The 22,432-nt window shown below is 39.7% G+C and overlaps 1 protein-coding gene across 2 annotated transcripts; it reads right to left on the bottom strand.

Moving 5' to 3' along the window:
* Nucleotides 1-1,134: 1,134 nt before the first annotated feature.
* AP3M2 (adaptor related protein complex 3 subunit mu 2) lies at nucleotides 1,135-20,026 on the bottom strand. Of its 2 annotated transcripts, none has more exons than XM_058525293.1 (8): nucleotides 19,168-20,026; nucleotides 15,776-15,947; nucleotides 12,778-12,930; nucleotides 7,042-7,127; nucleotides 6,394-6,527; nucleotides 4,905-5,112; nucleotides 4,490-4,634; nucleotides 1,135-3,323 (listed from the first exon to the last, which is right to left on the bottom strand). In XM_058525293.1, exons 1-8 carry the CDS (start codon nucleotides 19,438-19,440, stop codon nucleotides 3,223-3,225), a joined length of 1,272 nt encoding a protein of 423 aa, XP_058381276.1. In that variant the 5' UTR covers nucleotides 19,441-20,026; the 3' UTR covers nucleotides 1,135-3,222. The 2 variants fall into 2 exon arrangements, with proteins under 2 accessions (XP_058381276.1, XP_058381279.1); XM_058525296.1 differs by having other exon boundaries at nucleotides 12,778-12,915; nucleotides 19,168-20,025.
* Nucleotides 20,027-22,432: the final 2,406 nt, after the last annotated feature.

The raw sequence follows: 22,432 nt of genomic DNA, 5'->3' as shown, positions 1-22,432 counted from the left end.
CAGCACATTCATTTAGAATTATACTAAAATACACTCAAAGAGCAACACATCCTTACCCAGTGCAGGTTAGGACATTCAGGATAAAATGTCTGGAAGGTCAGGGGAAGGAAACGGGTATTAGGGGAAATTAATAAATTTCCTTATTATCCTCAGCTGGTTAATAAAACAAACAGATGCTAATAGACCCAAAGAACAAGCACAGTTCTCAGGTAATTGTGCAGTTAGTCTTAGTGGGTGAAGACTGGTGGGACTCAGATGGTTGATACTGCTATCCTCCTGGAGCCCCAGTCCTAAGTCTGGTTATTAGAAAGAGTGTCATAAACTTCTGGCTCCACAGTGAACTTCGAAAGCCAAAGACTCACTAAATCCCCAGTATTTGGGATCTTGGGGAAAGTTGCCAATTTAATTCCTCTATTAAAAGTCTAATTTAAAAAATTAACCTCATTGCTGGCCCTGAGTCACCACCTACTGGCCACAGAGGAAAGCACAAGTATTACAAAACTGACTTGGTCACACCGCAATGCTACCAAAACAGCCAGGCCAAGGAAAAGAGGTATTAACAATGACTATGATGGGTAGGAGAGAGTATTGCTGAACACTAAACACTTGTGGTTAGTAAACAGAAAGAACTCTTAAAGTTTCTTCACGACCATAAGGGATTTACACAAGGAAATTAGTACAAATATGGGATAACAACTAGTGTCTAAGCTTTACAGAGACTCCCAACGTCCTATCTCCCAAGAATTCTCCACTACAATTAAGATGTCTAGGATCTTGAAGCCCTGTTTCATGCCTGAATTAATCAACCTAGAAGATCAACAGAATGGAGAAAGCACGAGAACAGATGGCAGCAGCTTTAATGGGTTTGTCCTTTACACACTGGAGAAAAATAATTTGATTGATCCCGACCTTTGGTCTCACCACCTTAAAAATGACATTAATACCAGCATCCTCTATCTTCCAGAGGTGACTAGAGAATCAAACTATACACAGGGCTTTAGGTCTGCTGGTTGAAAAGTACAAAAGCAGTAAAAGGCCCCTGAATTGATTTATTTCTTACTGCTTCTACTGAGGCATGCATGGCATACCCATAGCATTATCATTAGCCCTAGTAACAAAATATAGGACATGGAGGACTGGTAAAACTCAACTTTATTAAGACTTGGAGAAGATACTTCTATACACGTCAAACATACATGGAACTGGACAGCTCAACGGAGACACCCTGCACTACTTATGCTGACACACGGCTGGGTGGTGGCAGTGATGCTCCACTGTGCTCCAGAGGCCTGCCACACAGGAGAGGGGAGATCAACTTCATATGCTAAGGCCTGCAGGTCCCATATCCTACAGACTTTATTTCTCCTTAAGTTCTTCCCTTGAAATTAGGATGAGCTGTCCTGGAGGAAATAAAACAGCTAGATTTATAAACCTAAAAATATTCAAAGACAAGATTGTATGTTCCCCTTGACCCAGGAAACTTTAAAAGCCTTCAGAGCCCTCAGGAGAAGTTATTTCAACTGTTCTGGAATCCACAGGCAGAGATGTTCCCCTACTCTGGCAGTTGTGTATATGGGACACAATGAGGCAGGACAAACTCTGGAGTGATGGATACAAAACACATCTGGTTGTATACACACAATTTATCCCAGAGAAAATCCACAAAGCAACATTACTCTGCAGCAAGAACAAGTCCAGGAAGCAGGAAGATAAAACTAGCAAAAAAATTGCTTAAGTATTTGGAAACAGGGCTTGAGAGAAAAACCGTAGGGTTTGGAGAGCATAGGTCTTCATTTTTCTCCATGCACGAAGCAGAGCACAATACCGCTTCTTAAGCTATAACAACAACAACAACAAAAAACCTGTCTTTAATACATAAATATTTAAATGAGTAATAGACACATTGAACTAGAATAAAAATTACCCATTGGGAAAGCCTAAGGTACTCCTTCAGTTTTATTCAAAGATTTAAGGGATTTATTTTTGCCTTAAAACAAAAATGGACTGGTAGATATCTATTGTTAAGAAATCTATTATAGAGTACAAAAGACTCTGAGGGAATAACCGTACTGGGCAGTTTCAAGGATCAGCCATGCCCTCAATGGGAAGCATTCTTTTCACTTAGGGTTACTGATGGAAACATTTCAGCAGGGAAGGCTTAGCCTCTGGTACCAGTCAGCACTGACCAATGGAAATAAGGAATCACTGGGCTATAGTCGTGGGACCTTTCACGAGGAATGAGCTGGCCATCGACACTCCAACACTAGGACACACAAAAGCTGGCTGCCCTGAGGATTGGGGATTGGCTTTTCTGAAACTCTCCTCAGGTTAACAGGGAAAAGGCTGGTGAATTCCGTAAACTAAAGTGAGTAGAATTCTTTTGGGTTAGGGAAAGAGGCATTTCAGGCAACCACCACCAGGAAGAGGGCAGGTCACCTTCTCACTGGAGATGACAAACTGGGTGCTAACAGCAAGCAGCAGTTATATCTGAAAACTCCTGATCAGATAGCATCACCGTCTTTCAGGGAAAATCTGATTCTACTGGGGTTTCCATGTCAATAGTGGACTCGAATTTAAGAAGTTTCCAGTTCATTTCTAGAAGTATATTTTGTTTTGTTTTTTTTTTGTAAAGGAAAGTAGAGGGATCAGAAAGAAACGAGCTCAACCCTATTCTTTCCAACCCTCCTTCACATGGAGCTTGCTGGCTTTTCGTGCCACTTTCCCTTCCGTACGTGTCCTCACACGTCTATAATACTGTTTCCTCTTTCTCCTCCCTCATTGGGCAGATCCTTAACTGGCCTTTCCTTGACTAAGTCATTCTCTTTCAAGCTTTCTTTCTTTCTAATGTTTCTTTCCACCTTAAAAAAAAAAAGGAAGTCTTTCATTGGCTTTAGATAATTAAAGCCAAGCAAGTAACAAATGCTAGACTTTTTCTATGGTAACCACGTTACAAGCAGTTCAATATGGCATCAAGAATCTCCACCCTCCATCGCCATCTCTTCTCTGAGAACTGAGTTGGTGCTGACTGGGTGTCAGTTCTGTCCAGTTCTCCCTGGAGACCCGCTCTCCCTTGATTACTTCCACGGCACTGAAGGCTAAGGAAAAAGGGAGTGGGTGGGTCCAGGAGGGGACTGACCTAGGAGATAGGCTGACAGTTTTTACTTTTAGACAAGTCAGAAATGAAAAAGAGTTCGTGACTGTTCCCTTTGCAAATCTCTCCCTTCAGGTTCGAACTTGGAACTTTCCAGCTTTGGTCATGTATTTTATGCCCTTAAAGGGTTTGTACTTTTCTCCATACATATCCAGACGGTTCACTTTGAGTCCTGAAAGGAGGGAAGAATAAGACATAAGCATTATTCAAAGGAAGCAGGTGGCATAAATGTTAAATTCATTTCAACTCAGACAGATCAGTGGGATAGTGATCAGCTGTAACAATGACCCAAAAAATACTTTCACTTATTTATATCACTTCTATGGAGCTGAGAGATTCTTCACTCTTGGTACATACACTGAATAAAAAATTGCTCCAACAAAAAGCTATCCATTAGAAGACCTGTTCTTGAAGTGGAATGGGCAGAAAGTTATACACAGACTGAAATGAGGGAAAAATAAAGCCACTGTATGTTCTTCTCAAGTTATTGGACTGAATACATGAATTAATAATAACAAAATTAATGAATCAATAATGAAATAAATTGTAAATAAATGAATGAATAATGAAAAATAGTGAATTAATAAATGATATAAATAATCACTGTATTAAGCAAAAAATATTTTATGCTCTATAGAGCTTTAAAGTTTATTAAGTGTTTTAAAATGAAAGAGCTTATAATTTAAACGAATCCTAATCATTTAAATGAGACAAGGTCTGTTGGTAAAGAAAACTAGGAACTTAATATAAAGCTAAAGTCATCTACCATCTATCTTATAGGGTTGTTCTAAGGATTAAATAATAAATGAAAAAAGCCTAAAACAGTGCCTGTCACATGGTAAATGTCCAGTAAGTGGTAACTATTATTATCACTATCATCCTAATGTGGGTGTAGAGTATGGTGAACTGCCTTAGATAGGCCCAAGGATTCCAAATGATAATAAAAGCACATGTGCAAGTCTTCTGAAATCAGGAGAAAGGAGGGGAAGTTATTCCTTTCAGTTACCAGCTGAGAATGCAGAAGCATTCCCATACTGAAAACCTTGGGAAGCTCAAATTAACGACCCTCGGATGACTCAACAACGCGTGTGAACACTTCTGTCCTCAATACTGTTTCTTCCTCATTTTTGTCTCAGACACCTTTATTCAGGTCACTTAAGCCAACTTCAAAGTAAGGATTATAAACTTTTTCCAGAAAAGATTTGACTAAAGATCACATATCAGGTAATGAAACCACCATTGTAAACAGGGAGCCCCCGGCAGGCTTTCTGATGTCTGTGCCCTACTGGGGAAAGCCGTTCTGTCCTCCTCACGGCCCCTAAGCTGTGGGTCACTTACCAGAAATGGCCAGCTGCTGGATCTTAAACTGCAGGTTAATTGTGGGGTTCTCATCGGGTTTGGAAGCTCCAGCCTGAAGACTCACGGTCCCCTTCAAACTTGGTAGCTTTTGGGGATTTATTTTTCCTACATCCCAAGACAGTATCTTCAAAGAAAAAAACAAGTAGCTGAGTGGAGCCCTCATTGGAGGCGGCTGAGATCTCACCTCAGGGGGTCTGTTCACAACACTAGACTCTGCCGCTACGGTGTATTTCAGTAGAGTATCCTACTTGTTACCATAAACCTTCTCAAGCATTACACAATGTCCCTTTGATTAATCTCTCCTTTCAAACAAGGCAGAAAGTCTACATGGAGAGCTCCTGCAGTTATTTCTATCCAACACCAGGGATTCAAACCCACCTGCTTATTCTCCTACCTTGGTAACCGGGTCAAATGTGTGTGTCCCCTGAGATGGAGTGAGGCTCATGTTCAGGACCCCTTTGGGCATCTGGCTGGTGACAATCACTCCCTCTATGGTCTTCCCCATGGTCTGCTTAGGTCCCACCGTTATTTCAAAGCGTCCAAGTGAGCTACTGTCCCGGAAACTGATGTTATGTTTGACATACACTGGAATTGCCACCAAACTGGAAAAGAGAGACAAAAGCCCATTTCATCACTGTACTGGAAAAATGGCAACATTTCCTCCCTTTTCGCTCGCTTGGCAGCTTTTCTTCCCTTACCTACTTCCTTACTCCTTATCTTAAAAATTAAGCATAGATAAAACATAGTAATCTTTAATCTTTAATTTTTTTCTTTTTGTAAAGCTAAGATGCTGTCTAGTAAGTAAACTAACTCTTCTAATGACTGTTTGAATATCAACAAAATCAGAGTATACTAAGCCTACTATGAGAGAGGCATTACAAGCAAAAATTAGGAGTCATCACATTTCTATGTCTTACTTTGTGACATGTGACCAATAATTTTCTGTACTCAGGAGAGTAATATTCATACCTCATGGACCTTTTGTAATTTCTTGTGAGTGCTTTTACCTTACCTTGTCTGATCCTTACAAAAACCCGATGAGATAGGGTAGGTTGTCATGATTTCACAGAAGAGGAAATAGAGAAGTCACAGAAGAGTACTAAAGTAATAACAGTTCTCAACATCTGTTGAGCACTTCCTGTGTGCCAGCACCATGCTAAATGCTTCATCTCCATTATCTCATTTAATCCTCCCAATTAGTACGAAGTAGGTACCACTATTGCCCCAATTTTATAGATGAGCACTTGTGTCCTTATACGTAACTGAAGTTAGTAACCTGCCCAAGGTCATATATCATAAGCACTGACGGGGTTTAGGTGTAGGCAGTCTGATTCCAGAGCCTTGCACTCAAGCACTTAGATATTTTCCTAAATTATTTATTCCAAATCCACAGGAAGGTACTGTTGGCTCAGAGGTCTCGTGGCTCTCTTCAGTCTGCACACTTTCTACTAAGGGCTTCTAAAAACCCTTTGATTCCATATTAAAGAGATGTTCGAGACCAAAAGTCACTGCATTTTATGGTTTTTGATGGCATAATTTAATGCTCTTTTGGGTTGGGGGATTGAACACAGGTGTACTCAAATGTTCTTGTTTAGATAGATAATAATAACAAAAACTGCAGCCAACAAGGAGCACTCGCTTTGTGCTAAGCACTGTTTAGATTCTCTTATTTAATCTTCATAACAAGGTACTTTTATTATTTTCTACTTACAGGTAAGAAAACAGACACAGAAAGGTTAAGCAAGGCCCCTGAGGTTACCCAACTAAGCACAGGAGCTGGAATTTGAACCTCGGAACTCTAGAGCCTGAGTTCTTAATCACTACGGATGCTGTTGCCACATATATACACACAGATTCCACTCTTAGTTACGAGGGCCACTTACTTCTGTGCACTGACATGGTAAGAGAGCAGGCGAAAGTTTCCATCAGGAGGGATGAAGGAGAGGATACGCTCAGACTCCCAGCGCTTGAAACGAACACAAGGATGGAAGCTGACATCATCCAACAACCTGGGGTTCTACAGTTACCAGGCAAGGAAAAGCAAGAAGTAGGAATTAAACACCCATATTTCTTTCAGGAAAGTCATTTAGATGCTGTTTTTTGTTTTTTTTGTGAGGAAGATTAGCCCTGAGCTAACATCTGCTGCCAATCCTCTTCTTTTTGCTGAGGAAGACTGGCCCTGGGCTAACATCCGTGCCCATGTTCCTCCACCTTACATGTGGGACGCTGCCACAGCGTGGCTTGATAAGTGGTGTGCAGGTCCGTGCCCAGGATCTGAACCTGTGAACCCTGGGCCGCCAAAGCCGGCACATGAATTTAACCACTATGCCACCAGGCCAGCCCCTAGATGCCGTTTTTATTAAAACACACACACAAATTCTGTCGTTACTTATAGAAAATTCAAGCCTGGTATAAGCTTTGTGGCTGTCCTTAATGACTTCTTGTTCCATTCCACTCCCACCAGTCTGTCTGTCCAGAAACATATCATTTCTCATCCCAAGAAGAACTAAATCTCTGGTCGAGGATTTTACCATGAAGGAAAGCGTAAGGTCTGGCATTCCAGTCAGCTTGACACAGGCATCAATCACCCCCTGGATCTCAGCAGTAATAGGGGAACCTGAGACAGGAACAAGATAGAAAAGGTAAGCGGTTACTGAACACTCCTCTGTTCTTCCTAACTAACTTATTTCCTCCCTCCTTCCTTCTTTAACTTTCTCTTTTCCTTCCCAACTTATTCCCTTCCTCCCTCAGTCTCTGCCTTCTTTCTTTCTGTCCATCCATCCAATTCACCTACCAAATGCATTTGTTCATCCTTCCAAACATTTATCAACTGCATGTCAAGTATAAGACACTCTGATGAAGTAATGGGCATAAAAGATTAATGAGATAGTTATTAGTCTAAAGGAGTTTTCAATCTAGCACAAGAATCAAATAGAACATCATTATCTTAACCAATGGTTCAGAAAATTTCGTATCAGAAACTGATACTCTCCCTAAGGTCACTGATGAGCTTTGCTGCTAAGTCGAATGGACACTTTCGGTCTTGCTCCTACAGGATCTCTCTGTGGCATTTGTCATTGTTGACCACTTCTTCCTCTTCAAAATGCTCCTTTCTCCTAACCACTCCTAGTTTTCTATTTTTCTAGCTCCTCTTCCTCAGTGCCTTCTGCAGGTTTCTCTTTCTTTGTACATCCTCTAAATGTCACAGTTCTAAACTTTTCTTCAATGGACACACTCTCCTTAAGCTACTTCACCTACTTCCCAAGGCTTCAATTTTCACTGGTGGCCAATTATTTCCTAATCTTTTCTCCAGTTCAGCCTCACTCCTGCCAACTGGATAGCTCCACTCGGATGTCCTGAGGCACTTCAAACTCTCCACGTCAAAAAGAGAATTCATTATTTTCATTCCCGGGTCTGCTCCTCCTATCTTCCACATCCTCCTGATGATACCCTCTATCTTGTTGCCTAAGCCAGAAACACAGTGCACCCTCGACTGCTTCTGCTTCCTCAGTGCCCATGTCCAGCCAATTCCAATTCCTCTCTTTTCCAGGACTTCTGCCTCCTAAATCTGTTCATTCCTCTCCATCCTCACTACCATTACAGACATCTATATTTTGTGCCTGGATTTCAGCAACAGCCTCCTGCTTTCCCTGCCTTTGGTCTTACCCAACTTCAAGTCAGTCTCTACACTGCAGCCAAACTGATAGTCTAAACTACAAATCTGATCACATTACTTCCCAACTTAAAACTCTTCAATTGCTCCAAATGGCCCACATTAAATGGCATACAAGGCTCTTTATGATCTAGCCATCTAGTTGTGCGGTTTTTTTTTAACTTTTTCATTGAGGTAAAACTTACAGTAAAATGCAAAAATCTTAAATGTACAGCTCAATGAATTTTTAGATATGTACACACCTATGCAAATATCACCCACATTAAGATGCAGAACTTTCACAGCATCCTAGCACGCTTCTCTTACCCATCCTGATTAATCCAAGTCCCTAAAATTCTGACTACCGTTACCTTAGATTAAGTTGCACTGTTTTCAAACTTCATATAAATGCATATAAGTGTACATAATCTTACGCATCTGACTTTTTTGCTTAATACTGTGAGATTCATTCATGTTGTTGGGTGTATCCGTAGTTCATTCTTTTTCATTACTGTATAATATTCCTTTGTATGACCGTATCAGAATTTATTTATCCTTTCTATTACTGACGGACATTTGGGTTATTTCCAGTTTGGGGCTAATATGGCAAGCTGCTATGCCTACTTAGTTTTAAAGCCTCATCACTTACTTTTCTTTTTTTATTCCTCTCAATTCAGTCACACAGAACTAACTTATTTCCCAACAATATTTTATGCATCTTAAAGTGTTTGCACATACTTTGCTCCCAAATCCATGCAGGTCTTAATAACTTCTACTCTTTTTACTGATGAAGCGTAAACACTATCACCCTCTTTACACTTTGCTCGGGATGGGATGGTGGATAGGGTACCTCTCGTATGCTCTATCTTTTTACTTTTCTCTCCCCTCACTAGACTTTAGGTAAGCTTCCTGCAGCCATAGACTATGTTTTTTTTTCACTCCTTTTGTCTCCTTTATTTGTACAACCTCATCACTGTCAACAACAGCAGCTACAAGAAAGACAGCTCATAACGAGGTCCAGAACTTTGTATACTGAACACAATTAAGAATTAAGGTTTTGGAAAGCCTTTGCTGCACAATTGAGAAATTATTAGTCAAAAAATGCTGAAAATATCATCATTATACCAAAAGTCAGCTGCCACCCACCCACAATTACATAACAAGAATCTCTGAAGGCCTGTCATGGGAAAGATGAAGACCTCCAGCTCCAGGCCAAGGGAATGCCACATAATGACCAACTGTCCCTGAAAATGACATACCTCTCTTCATTATTAACAAAGAATTGGTATTTTCCTATATTGCTTGGGGTGGGGTATTACAGGTATTCAATGACTTAATACTGGGTTTACTTTCCTCTTTGAGAGTCTCTATACCTCTTCTTCAAATACATAGTTGGTTTCTTTCATTTGTAGTGAAGGGATTCATTTCTTTCTCCCTTGCTTATCTCCAGGGGTCCTCGGCCTTTTCTTTCTCCATATGATTCTCATGTACGACACCTTCGCCTCGGTGACACCTCCCAGTACATCACTGTCATTTTTATTACATTATTGTCAGCAAAGATTCTCAATGGGGAGGGGGCTGTGCATAGCTGGAATACCCCTAGACTAAATGCCCACTTTCTACTACTGTGCCACAGCACAACAGGTTTTCAGTAAGCATGTGTTGAATGAATGAGTTCACTAATGTGAAGAGAACTTTCTACAAATGTCTAAGCTCCATGACTTAGAGTCCTATTAACCTAAATCAGAATACATAGAAAAGGAGGCTCCCTGAATTTTAGAGATTACAACTTTAGTTCTGCCATCAAAATTGGAAGTGAACTACTTTCAAAGGAAATCTAATCAACAAGAAATTAGTTTGTTACTTTTCTTTTTTATTCGATAGGATAAAATCTGTAAAACCAGTAGAAGTGTGAGACAAGCATTGGTCTGCCTGATAATATTTTTTATTGCTTTTTTTCAGCTTTATTGAGGTACAATTAACAAATAAAAATTGTATATATATTTAAGGTGTACTACTTGATGTTCTGATATACATTGTGAAATGATCACCATAATCAAGCTAATTGTGAAATGACCACCACAATCAAGCTAATTAACATATCCATCACCTCACATAGTTATTAATTATTTTTTTGTGTGGTGAGAGCACTTAAGATCTACCCTCTTAGTAAATTTCAAGTATACAATACATATGTGAGGTGATGGATGTGTTAATTGAACTTGATGGGTGGAATCTTTTCACAATGTATACATATATCAAATCACCAAGATGTACATTTAAATATCTTACAATTTTGTCAATTATACTTTAATAAAGCTGAAAAAAAGTATACAATACAGTATTGTTAACTGTAGTCACTGTGCTGTACATTAAATTCATCTTGCATAACTGAAACTTTGTACCCTGTGACCAACATCTCCCCACTTCCCCTCCCCCTGGCCCCAGGTAACCACCATTCTACTTTTTGCTTCTATGAGTTCGACTGCTTTAGATCTTACATGTAAGTGAGATCATGCAGTATTTGATTTTCTGTATCTGGCTTATTTCACTTAGCATAATGTCCTCCAAGTTCATCCACACTGTCACAAATGGCAGGATTTCCTTCCTTTTTTTATGGCTGAATAATATGCCTGTGTGTGTGTCAAATTTTCTTTATTCATCCGTTGACAGACATTTAGGTTATTTCCGTATCTTAGCTGTTGTGATTAAGGCTGCAATGAATGTGGGGGTGCAGATATCTCTTTGAGATACTGATTTCATTTCTTTTGGATATACCCAGAAGTGGCATTGCTAGATCATAAAGTAGTTCTATTTTTAATTTTTTGAGGAACTTCCATACTGTTTTCCATAGTGGCTGCACCAATTTACATTCCCACCAACAGTATATGAGGGTTTCCTGTTCTCCACATCATTGCCAACACGTCATCTTTTAACTTCTTGATAATAGCCATTCTAACTGGTGTGAGGTGATATCTCATTGTGGTTTTGATTTGTATTTCCCTGATTAGTGATTTGAGTACCTTATCATATACCTGTTGGCCATTTGTATGTCTTCTTTTAAAAAATGTCTATTCAAGTCCTTTGCCCACTTTTTAATCAGGTTGTTTTTTTGCTATTGAGTTGTATGAGTTCTTTATATATTTTGGATATTAACATCTTATCAGATATATTGTTTGCAAATATTCCCTCCCGTTTGTAGGGTGGAAATACAAATTTCACTCTCATTATGCAGAAGTTTTTTAGTTTGATGCAATCCCATTTGTCTAGTTTTGCTTTTGTTGCCTTTGTTTTTGGTGTCATACTGAAAAAATCATTGCCCAGACCAGTGTCAAGAAGCTTTTTCCCTATGTTTTCTTCTAGCAGTTTTACAGTTTCAGGTCTTGAAAGTTAAGTCTTGAATCCATTTTGAGTTGATTTTTGCATATGGTGTGAGATAAGAGTTCAAATTTATTCTTCTACATGTGGATATCCAGTTATCCCAACACCATTTAATGAAGAGACTATCTTTTCCCTATTGCATGTTCTTGCCAATCTTGTTGAAGATCAGTTGACTGTAAATGTGTGGATTCACTTCTGAGCTCTATTCTGTTTCATTGGTCTATAAGTCTGTTTTTATGCCAGTACCATACTGTTTTGATTACTGTGGTTTTGTAATATATTTTAAAATCAGGAAGTGTGAAGTCTCCAGCTTTGTTCTTCTTGTTCAAGACTGCTTTGGTTATTTGGGGTCTTTTGTGGTTACATATGAATTTTAGGGTTGTTTTTTCTATTTCTGAGAGAATGTCACTGGGATTTTGATGGGAATAGTGTTGAATATACAGGTCACTTTGGGTATTAAGGACATTTTAACAATATTAATTCTTTCAGTCCATGAACACAGGATGCCTTTCCATTTATCTGTATCTTCTTTAATTTCTTTAATCAATCTTTTATAAGTTTCAATGTACAAGTCTTTCACTTTTTGATTAAGTATATTCCTAAGTATTTTATTCTTTTTATTGCTATTGTAAATGGGACTGTTTTCTTAATTTCCTTTTTAGATAGTTCACTATTTGTATTTAGAAATGCCATTGACTTTGTATGTTGACTTTGCATTCTGCAACTTTACTGAATTTGTTTATTAGTTCTAACAGTTTTTTGTTGAGTCTTTTTTTGTGTGTGTGTGACGAAGATTAGCCCTGAGCTAATATCCGTTGCCAATCCTCCTCTTTTTGCTGAGGAAGATTGGCCCTGGGCTATCATCTGTGCCCATCTTCCTCTACTTTATATGGGATGCCACCACAGCATGGCTTGACAAGTGGTGTGTCAGTCTGTGCCTGGGATGCAAACCGGCAAACCCTGGGCCACCAAAGCGAAGTGCGTGAACTTAACTACTATGCCACCAGGCTGGCCCCTTTGTTGAGTCTTTAGGGGTTTCTACATATATGATCATGTCATCTGCATCATAATATTTAAGTTCATTCCCAGTATCTAGCACAGTGCCTGACACAAAGTAGGCTGTAAGTTAAAATGAATGATCTTGAATGAGGGATAATACTGATGCTAGCAAGCATTATATGAAAGGGGCCTCTTTCTATTTTCATAATTCTGAGTACAGATTAAAAGCACCTACCTGATTTATCAATGATGGCATCAATCTCTTCAATCACATCAAAATAGGCCTCATTGTTGGTGTATTTCACTCCAGTCCGTCGCCAAGGCACCACTGACAGCTGCCCGGTGGGAAGCTGGTCACCCACATTGGTGCTTCCTGAAACAATGAATACTACTGCAATTTAATTCCAATTTGATAATCGGATGTAACCAATTATCTAATAACCATAGAACACCTCCCTAGAAATTTCTATGCTCCCACTATTCACGCACTCAATTGACGAATTTAAAAAAAGATGAGAATTTTCCCAACTTCTATATGGGTAACCCAGTCTATTTTAAAAACCTGTCGCCATCTGGTCTGCCTCCTCAAGCAGAATAAAGGTTAAAAATGTTACCTGAGAAACAGATATCATATTTCAGTTTTCAAAGTAACCTGAACTTGGTCTCTCAAATTCCACAATAGCTTGCAGCTTAAATAATGTATTGGCTTTCAGTAGGGATGGTAATCTACATATTGATATAAAATTTTCATGGGTAAAAACTGTATTTTAGTTTAAGGTAGGTTCTTAGGTACATTTATGCTAAGTATTAAAACACATATATCAACATAATCTCTCTCATACCAATACGAAACTTAAGAAAAGAATACAAATTAGATCTTTCCCTGTCTGAAAGAGTTTTAATCTAAAGAAAGAAACATTAAACATATGCATATATGCATGTTTATAAAACATTTCAGCTTTTCAAAAGCGGTTCTCAGATACCTTTTTCTAGATGTAAGTGAGATTCAGGAAAATGACTTCATAGTATTCATAAATGATTTGGGTATTAACAAAGCTTTTAAGGTTTAAAATGAGCCCAGAACATTGAAAAATTCAACAAATTTCTTTTCTTAAAAGAGGCACTGTACATTAAAACATATCATCAAGCTATAATAATTAAAGCAGTGTGGTAATAAGGCAGAAAAGCCTAAAAACAGACCAAGAATCTATAACGACTTAGTATAAGATAAAAATATCATTTTAAAACAGGAGAAAAGGATAAATTATTCAATAAATAGTGCTAGAAAAACTGACTGACAATTTTGGAGAAATAAACATAGAGCCTTACCTTATACTGTATGCCAAGATATTTTCCAAATAGATGAAAGAATTAAATCCAAAAATAAAACCAAAAAAGAACTAGAAGAAAATACACTTTTTAAAAACAATCTTCCCTTCTCCGAGATCAAAAAGGCAATCTCTTATGTTTTCTTTTAACAATTATAAAGTTAGTTTGTGTTTAACTCTTTGATCCAGCTGGAACTTATTATGTATATAGAATGAGTAGGGCGACTTATTTTTTTTCCCCCTCTATCAAAGCTGACTGTCCCAATACAATATACTTAACAATTGGCCCCTAGTCCACTGATTTGATATATGACCACATCTATCCAAATTCCTATAAAAGCAAGGGTCTATTTCTGGACTTTCTATTTTATCCCAATCATCTATTTGTTTATTACTGGGCCAATGCTATACTTTTAAAATTACCAAAACTTCATGATATATCTTGTATCTAATAGGACATATTTTCTCTCTTGCTTTTTTAAAAAAATATTTATTCTCAAAACTGTCTTAGCTCTTATAGCATATCCATTCTCTGAGTTTTGTCTCATGCACCATTTGAACTTACTACGTCTTGATATTTGACAGAGCAAATCCTTCTGATCCCTTTGTAATTCTGGACATTCTTGCATATTTATACTTTATAAAATGTACTTTTTCATTCAGCTTTGTCAAATTCCATGAAAACTCTTGTTTATGTCTTAAGCAAGACACCAAATGTAAAACCTTAATGAAACAGAATGATTAATTTGACTAAATCAGAGCATTTTAAATGTGGCTCAACAAACAACACCATGAACAATATTAAATGACAAGCGACAGACTGTGAGAAAATATCTGTAACAGAGTGTTCAAAATATATAAAGAACTCCTACAAACGATCATGTATATTTCCAATATATGATAGTTTAATATCCTTATATGAAAAGAATTCTTTTAAATTAGTATGAAAAAAGAAGAACATTTCAACAAAAAAAAAAATGGGTAAAGGACGCAAAAAAGATAATTCACAATAGAGGAAAAACAGTTGATAAACATTTGTACAGGTTTTAACTAACTTAGTAATAAAAAATGAGTGTGTCAAGAACAAGATATCACAAAACTATCAAATTGCAAAGTTTAAAAAAATTAATAATAAGATTGGCTAGGGTGCATAGAAATCGCTAATGAAAGTATAAATTGGTGTAACTTCTTTGGACAGCAATTTGGCACAATGCATTCAAGTCCTTAAGATGTGCAACCTTCTGATCCAGCACTTCCATTCTCAGCACTGCAAAGCAAGCATCCTGGATGTGCACAAAGATCTCAGTACAAGAATGCTAATTCCTTATTATTTAAAAGAACAAAAACTCAGAAACATCATAAACAGGGACTGAGTAAATAACTTAGGGTCTATTCCATATGGCAGAAAATTGTACAGTTACTAAAAATGAGGTAGATGAATATTTATCGTAATGGGATAACGTTCACAAAATATTGATAAAAGGTAAGTTTTAAATAATACACAAGAGTTGTTTAAAAAAATTCTATCTATCCATCCATTAGCCATCTGTCTGGAAAAGACAAAAAATGTACACACCAGTATGTTAAAAATGTGGTGGGATTAAGAGTTATTTTCATGTTCTTTGCGCATTTCTGTATTTCTGATGCTTCTATAATAATCATGTTTCTTCTGCAATCAGGAAAAAAATATTTTTAAAGGAGAACACTGCATTCTGTCATTGGAATCAGGATATTTCCTACATAACAAAAATACATTTCAATCATACTCCAAGACTTTAAAGAGCAAAATTAAAGGCCCTGGACATTTGAGATCCCCAGAGACAAGCACTCAAGACAATGCACGACACAGGACTGAGCCACACCCAGGACAGCGGCAGCCCTCTGTGAGTTCACCCTTCTCCATACCTGTTATGGTGTTGACAACTGTGCGAAGAATAGTGGGAGGCTTTATCAGTTCTTTGAGGATGTTTGACTCAGTAGCCAATGGAAACCCATTGTCAAGCATCTCTTCTAATACCTCATACACCACAACCACGTTGTCTTTGATCACTGGCTCTGAACAGACTCCAAAATAATCCTGAAGAAAATACAATATATACATTGATCACTCAGAGACCTGTAGTAAGTGAAAGACTGTTCCTGAAGAATAAAGATCTAGTCCCGTCCATATGCGTTTACTCAGTGTTTCTGGGACACTCTTTTATAAGGAGGGAATGAAGCATCACTGTAGTTGTCTTAGGCAGCCCAGTGTGGTAGAAAGAACACCGGACTGGCTTATAGTACTAGTGTCATTATTAACTTCTTTTATAAACTACAGTAAGTCATTTAACCTCCCTGGGTTGGTTTCTTCAACTAGATAAAATATGTAGAATACAAATCTGAATATATATTTGCTTATGAACAAGAATTTGAAAGAACTATGCAAAAGGATGATAACTGATATGACATAGATTGGACCTGAAAACCTTTTTAACCCTTATTGTTGTGCTATTCCTTAACATTCATGTAGCAAATAAGAATTGAGAGGGAAATGAAACAAGGCAGATGAGCTAGCACACCAGAACATGTCTTTGAATCATCCCTATTCTAAGACAGTAGGACTCTAAGAATGCTTTGTTCTTTCATTAACAAAGGCTACACTTACAGATACCAAATTATCTGGGTTGTGGAAAAAGCACTGGATTCCAAACCAGAAGACCTGGGTTATAATCTTAATTGTTACTTACTAGATTAAGTCATGCTAACTAATTTGGGTCTTGATTTCTTTAACAGTATAATCAGGATAACACCACTGGACACAGAGGGATGTTTTAAGAAGTAATCATGATCGATTAAATAATAATACGTGTGAAAGTGCTCCGTAAACTATAAAGCACTACATAAAATGTGATGCATGATGATAAAATGATTTAGAAAGAAATGCTTGTGGTCATTTGTTGTACCCTTCTAGCAATGTCAGTCACATCTTTTACTGGGTCTCTGAGACCTTCATACAACCCTGCTTGAATTCATCCACTGAAGGGAAATGTACTCCTTTTGAGAAAGCCCACTCAACTCACGGACAGCTCTGATTATTAGAAAGTCCTTTCTTTTGCTAAACTGAAATTTGCTTCCTAGATCCTCCTTACAGAACAAGTTTACATAACAGTCCCGCAGTCATTTGAAGACAACTACAAGCTTTCACTTCAATTTTTTTTCTCAGAGCCAAATTCCCTGTTTGATCCTTCCACTGTTCACGCTATGGTACGGTTTCTAGATCATTTTGTCATCTTGCCATTTCTAGTTTTCCAAAATTCTCCTCAAATTATCACATCCACAACTGAACACAGGGCCAGCCCCGGTGCCCTAATGGTTAAGTTTGGCGTGCTCCACTTCAGCGGCCTGGATTTGGTTCCCAGGTGCAGACCTACAACACTCCTCAGTGGCCATGCTGTGGCAGCGGCCCACATACAAAATAGAGGAAGATTGGCAATAGATGTTAGCTCAGGGCAAATCTTCCTCAGCAAAAAACAACAACAAAAAACTGAACACAGACTCCAAATATGCTATAAATTACATCAGATAACGTCCACTATAAGAGCCATTCCAGTATCTGAGAGCGCTTAGGAGTCAGGAATGTGTTTCTAAAACAAAAATATTTCTTCTTAAAAAATGAGGATTTAAGGAAAAAAAGTTATACATTTCCATCTCGAGTGATTTTATTTTGAAAAATAAATAAAATACCTCACTAGATTTTATAAATCGGGCATAATGTGAACTGAGCAGTTGGAAAGGAGACCTCTAAGCCCGAGAAAAATAAGGCAGCCAGATAAGACATCAAAATCAGGATGTATCCATTTACTTTTAACAAATGCTTCAAAAATGACAAGCTCTGAAGTGCCAGACTTCCAAACTAGCAACTTTACTTTTTTCCCAAATTCCTCTGTGGTTTCAATGAGATTAAACAACTTTTCTTACTTCCTGTCTTGTAATAAATTACACAATATCGCTATGGTGCTATGCAGCAGATGTCGAGTTTCACCGATCAGACTGTTGATCTTAGAATGGGGTAAAGTGTTGTATGTAGAAATCATACCAAGGCCCAGCTAGAGTGGTTTAGGATCATAACTACTGGGTTCTTCAACTCCAAGTTCTTCCACATAGCTGGGTTTATAACTGTTAGGTTTTCACTGTGTGAAGGAACTAGCCAGCCACATGAGAACTGGAATCCCAGAAGTGTACCACCAGAAAGCATTTGTGGGAAAAAATTATTAAATATATTTTAACTCTCTTGGAATGAAAGCTGTTCTAGACATGTGATATAGATGTGAATGCATATGAAAGGACTCTTTGATTTGTTTTTTAACTTTTATCGTAATGCCTGGGTCCTCATTCTCTTCTCCAATTCCACAATTTCTGTATTTATGGGACTAATTCCAGACCTCACATGACATAGAAGTTAAACCAAATGGCCCTTGCTTCTCATTTATCATTTGAGTTATGCAAATAACTACAACAGTTAGAAGTTGAGCAATTCCTTTAGGAGGAGGATTCCACTATCTGAATCCAGAGTCTGGGCACCTAAAGTCCTGTGCTGACATCCCTCTTCCCAAGATCTTCAAATCTGTTCCTGAAAGAAAAACTCAAACTGAAAACTGTATCTTGTAAAATCCGTCACTTCAATTCTTACGGGTACAGAAGATTTTCCAATATTAATTTTGCAACAAGAGCTCATCACTAGTACTCATATGCTGTGGATAAGCACCCCAAATCCAAGATGAAGCATGGGTTCATAAATTACTCCTGCCAGGGAGAGTAAAAACAAGCATTACTTAGCTTTTTCTACATTTGAAAAAATTGTATCTTTACACAGTCATCGCTTTTTAATGCAACTCAAAACAATGGTTAGCAGCAATTTTTCTACGTTTAAAAAAATTGTATCTTTACACCGTCATCGCTTTTTAATGCAACTCAAAACAATGGTTAGCAGCAAGTCCACTATTTAAAATAAAACCAAACTCCTCTGATTTGTGAACAAAAAGCAGGACAATTCCGATCTCCAGAACTAAAACGACTGTACACAATCATACCAAGTAGTGTGGCTTTCTCATGCAACAGGTTCAAAAGATTTCAATTTGTCATTTTAGACGCAGCCAATTCAATGAACAGAAACAAGAAGCTTATCAGATGGGAGAGGAAGTAAGCAATCTCAGAGTTTTGATTTTTAATATAGTTCCTTAACTGCAGCTGAATACAACGGAAACAGAACTTTATAGTTCTTCATAATTTACATGTATGAACCTCTCACATTCACGCACCTGAAATGTGTCCACCACTCGGTGAAGGAACTCAATGACAAACAGAGGCGGGACCTCCGTCTGGATCACAGCCACAAAAAAGATCTTGTGACGGTAAACACTTAGGAGATAGTGGTGAGGGGTCGGAATAACTGGAGGTACATTTTCTGCCTCAGTAGCTCTCTCTTGTGCCTCAAAAAAGTAATCACAAACAGAACGGCTGACCACACTTTTCCAATGTTTCTCCAGGAAAATATCTCCAGAGGAGTTGATCAAGAAAAGGCTATGAATCATGGTGGAGACTGTCAGTGAGAGACGAAAGTCTTTTTCAGTCTGAAAGCCTTAGGACTCGGCAAATTTTCAACCCTAAACACAAAAGAAGCTATGGTCAGTTCATTCAACCAAAATATCTTCCCCATCTTTCAAGACTAGACTCAAGTCTCCCTCTACTGCATGGGCCTGAAATATCCCTCCCTAGAATTCCAAGGATAATTATCAGCCATGTCGTTTGTCAATCAATCATATACTGCCCAGTTATCTTTACTATTGCTTGAACTATATCTATTTACAATTGGACTTAATTTTTGGACGTCTACTTTCTCAACTGGACTGGAAGCTCCTCGAGAAAACAAACCAGGCCTCACGTTTTTTGTTGCCTCATTGCTCAGCCTCCTCCAATACAAGAGGGCTTCAGAGAATACTGACGAGTTTCGTGTGTTTGGCCACAACTCACATATATAAGAAATGTTTACGGTTGTGCAGTTTCATATGGTAGCCCTTAGCCAAATCGGGCCACTGAGCACTTGAAACGGGGCTGGTCCCAACTGACATATGCTGTAAGTACAAGATACCAGATTTTGAAGGCTTTGAAAAAAAGAATATATCTCACCAATAATTTAATATTGATTAAATTAATAATATTAATTTGATATTGATTGTATTTAATATTGATTTTGGATATAGTGGGTTAAATAAAATATATTAAAATTCTTTACTCATTCAGTCAGACCCCATTCTCTAAGTACTTGTTATGCATAAGCCTCTGCGTTGGATGCCTTAAAACAAAAATCCCTCTGGGGTACCCCTGGTTCCTCAGGCGGCAGCATCTCTACGGTGCCAGTCCTCCGAATGAGGCGGCCGCTCTGGGCCCCAGCTGTGGCCATTCACTGGCTGCAAACTGGCTGCAAACTGGCGCAGGCGGTCAACCGCAAAGGCCTGTTGTACCAAGTGCCCCAGGGCGAGCTTAATCCCTCTGCCGGCGGACGAGACGGCACGGGGAGAGAAGGCGGACGCCGGCTAGGATGCGGAGAAGGAGAGGCGGCTGCCAAAGCGGGTTATTTTTGCGCTGATCCCAGCCTAGCCGCCCGCGAGCCAGGGATGATGGAGGCCGTTCGGGGCCGGGGTGGACAGGGGGCGGATTTAAGGGGTGCGCACGTTCCGGGGGTGAAAAGGGTCGCGACTTTGCACACGTGCGTTACCATGGCAACAGTGTCCCCTCCTCCTTCAGCCTTCCGGCTGGAGCGGACCACCTCCTCAGCCCGGTCCTCGGTCCCTCACCTCTTCCCGCCGCATCCCCCAGCTCGGCGGGTCCGTCCGGCAGCCTCCTCCGACCCTGCCCCTTCCCCGCCCCGTGCCCCCCGCTCCGACCCTCCCGCGCGCCAGCCCTCACCCCGCCGCTGCGTGCGCGCACCGCCCCCACCCCCACCCCGGGTCGCCAGCCCTCCTCACCCGGCCTCGCTCTTCCCAGCGCCCACTGTACCGCCGCGGGGACAGGCCCCGCCCCCGGCCGCCCCCCGCGCGCGCCGCCCGCCGCTCGCCCGCTGATTGGCCGGCCCGCGGGACTCGCGCCAGCACCGCCCACAACCGGGCTCTGACGGCCACTGATTGGGCGTCGGCGATCGGCTCCTCCCCTCTGTTTGATCGCTGTCCGCGGCTCACCGTGTTCTTGGTCTCAGACTTTAGTCGTCTGCGATTGGTGCAGCTCTGTGGCTTGGAGCTCTGGTTGGCTGTCGTGAGCAGTCTGCGGGCGCCTGGCCGCTGGTCACCCAGTCACAAAGGGCTGGGACGGCTGCCGCTGCCGCCTGCATGACCGCGGAATGCGCCTCGAGGGGGATGTTAAAAAGTGTGATTCCAAGGGCACGATTTATCGAATAGCCTATCAGGGATAATAAATCATGAGCAGTAATAACTACTCTCCCTTAGGTAAATGCATTTAAAAAGAGACATGATGCCTATTCGTTTATGTGCATTGGGTAAAGTAAAGGTGATGGGCTGTATAGCGCCTTATGGACAGCTCTGGACCCGGATTCTGGAGGCCTCTTCCAGCCCCAGCTGGACCACCACCTGCTTGACCTTGGGCAAAGCACTTAACCTTTCAGAATCTCAGTTCCCAGATCTGGAAATGAGGGCGTTGGGCAGGTCTCTCTCCAAACTGCATTGGGGCTCTAATGACTTTGATACTACTATTTAAGTTTAAGTGATTCAAGTCATTGTGATCCAGAAAAGCATGGAGTTCAACTTTAGTTAAACACAAAATTAGTTATTAAGTGAGAGGAGGTGTGGAAAGGATTTGCCTCGGTGCCTGGCACATTGCGTGTGTTTAATAAAATGGTAGGCTGTGGTGATGGTGGTCGTGATGTCTGGCTCAGTTTTCACTTTTGCAAAACGGAGCCCGGGGGGGGGCAGCTCCTCCTTACACAGGACCATGATAAATGTTTATTGAAGGTGATGTGGATTGTTCTTTGCCATACTCGCTAAGGGCAGATAGTTGGCTGATTTTGAACTAAGTAAAAGAGAAAACTCAAAATCAAAATGGCTGAATGATGTGGCATCCTATAAGCTTAGGGGCTCTGGTCCCAGATTGCCTGGGTTTGAATCCTGCTCCAACACTTACCAGCTATGTGACCTTGAGAAAGTATCTTAACTTCTCTAAACTTCAATTTTCTTACTTCTCAAATAAGGACACTAATAGTACCTACTTCGTGGAGTTGTTGTGAGGCTTGAGTTAGAAAAGTGTTAGCAATTGTTATTGCCTAAGAAGCAGCACAAGATACAATTACACGTGGTTACTAAGCAATGTGTGTCTAAGGTGCAGAAATGCAATCACTGCTGTGGGCATTTCTCATTTGTTCACTGAATTAACATTTACTGAGAGCCTCCCATGTGTCAAGCCCTGTGCTGGGGATGGTACAATGACTAATATCACAGACATAGTCTCTCTTGTCACAGAGCCTAGCTGGGAAGACAAATGAGAAGCAAGTAATTACAAAACAGTGTGATGAGCAAG

This window comes from Diceros bicornis, chromosome 29 (genome assembly GCF_020826845.1).
Source record: "Diceros bicornis minor isolate mBicDic1 chromosome 29, mDicBic1.mat.cur, whole genome shotgun sequence".
Lineage (NCBI taxonomy): Eukaryota > Metazoa > Chordata > Mammalia > Perissodactyla > Rhinocerotidae > Diceros > Diceros bicornis.
Note: the sequence above shows the minus strand (reverse complement) of the source record. Positions and strands in the feature narration are given on the sequence as shown.

Excerpts from the sequence above, each read along its gene's own strand:
- AP3M2 (XM_058525293.1), bottom strand. The coding sequence starts at position 19,440 with ATGATTCATAGCCTTTTCTTGATCAACTCCTCTGGAGATATTTTCCTG. Across the intron at positions 15,948-19,167 it reads GAGTGGTGGACACATTTCAG|GATTATTTTGGAGTCTGTTC; the intron begins GTGCGTGAATGT and ends TATTTTCTTCAG. Across the intron at positions 6,528-7,041 it reads ACCTTACGCTTTCCTTCATG|AACCCCAGGTTGTTGGATGA; the intron begins GTAAAATCCTCG and ends TGGTAACTGTAG.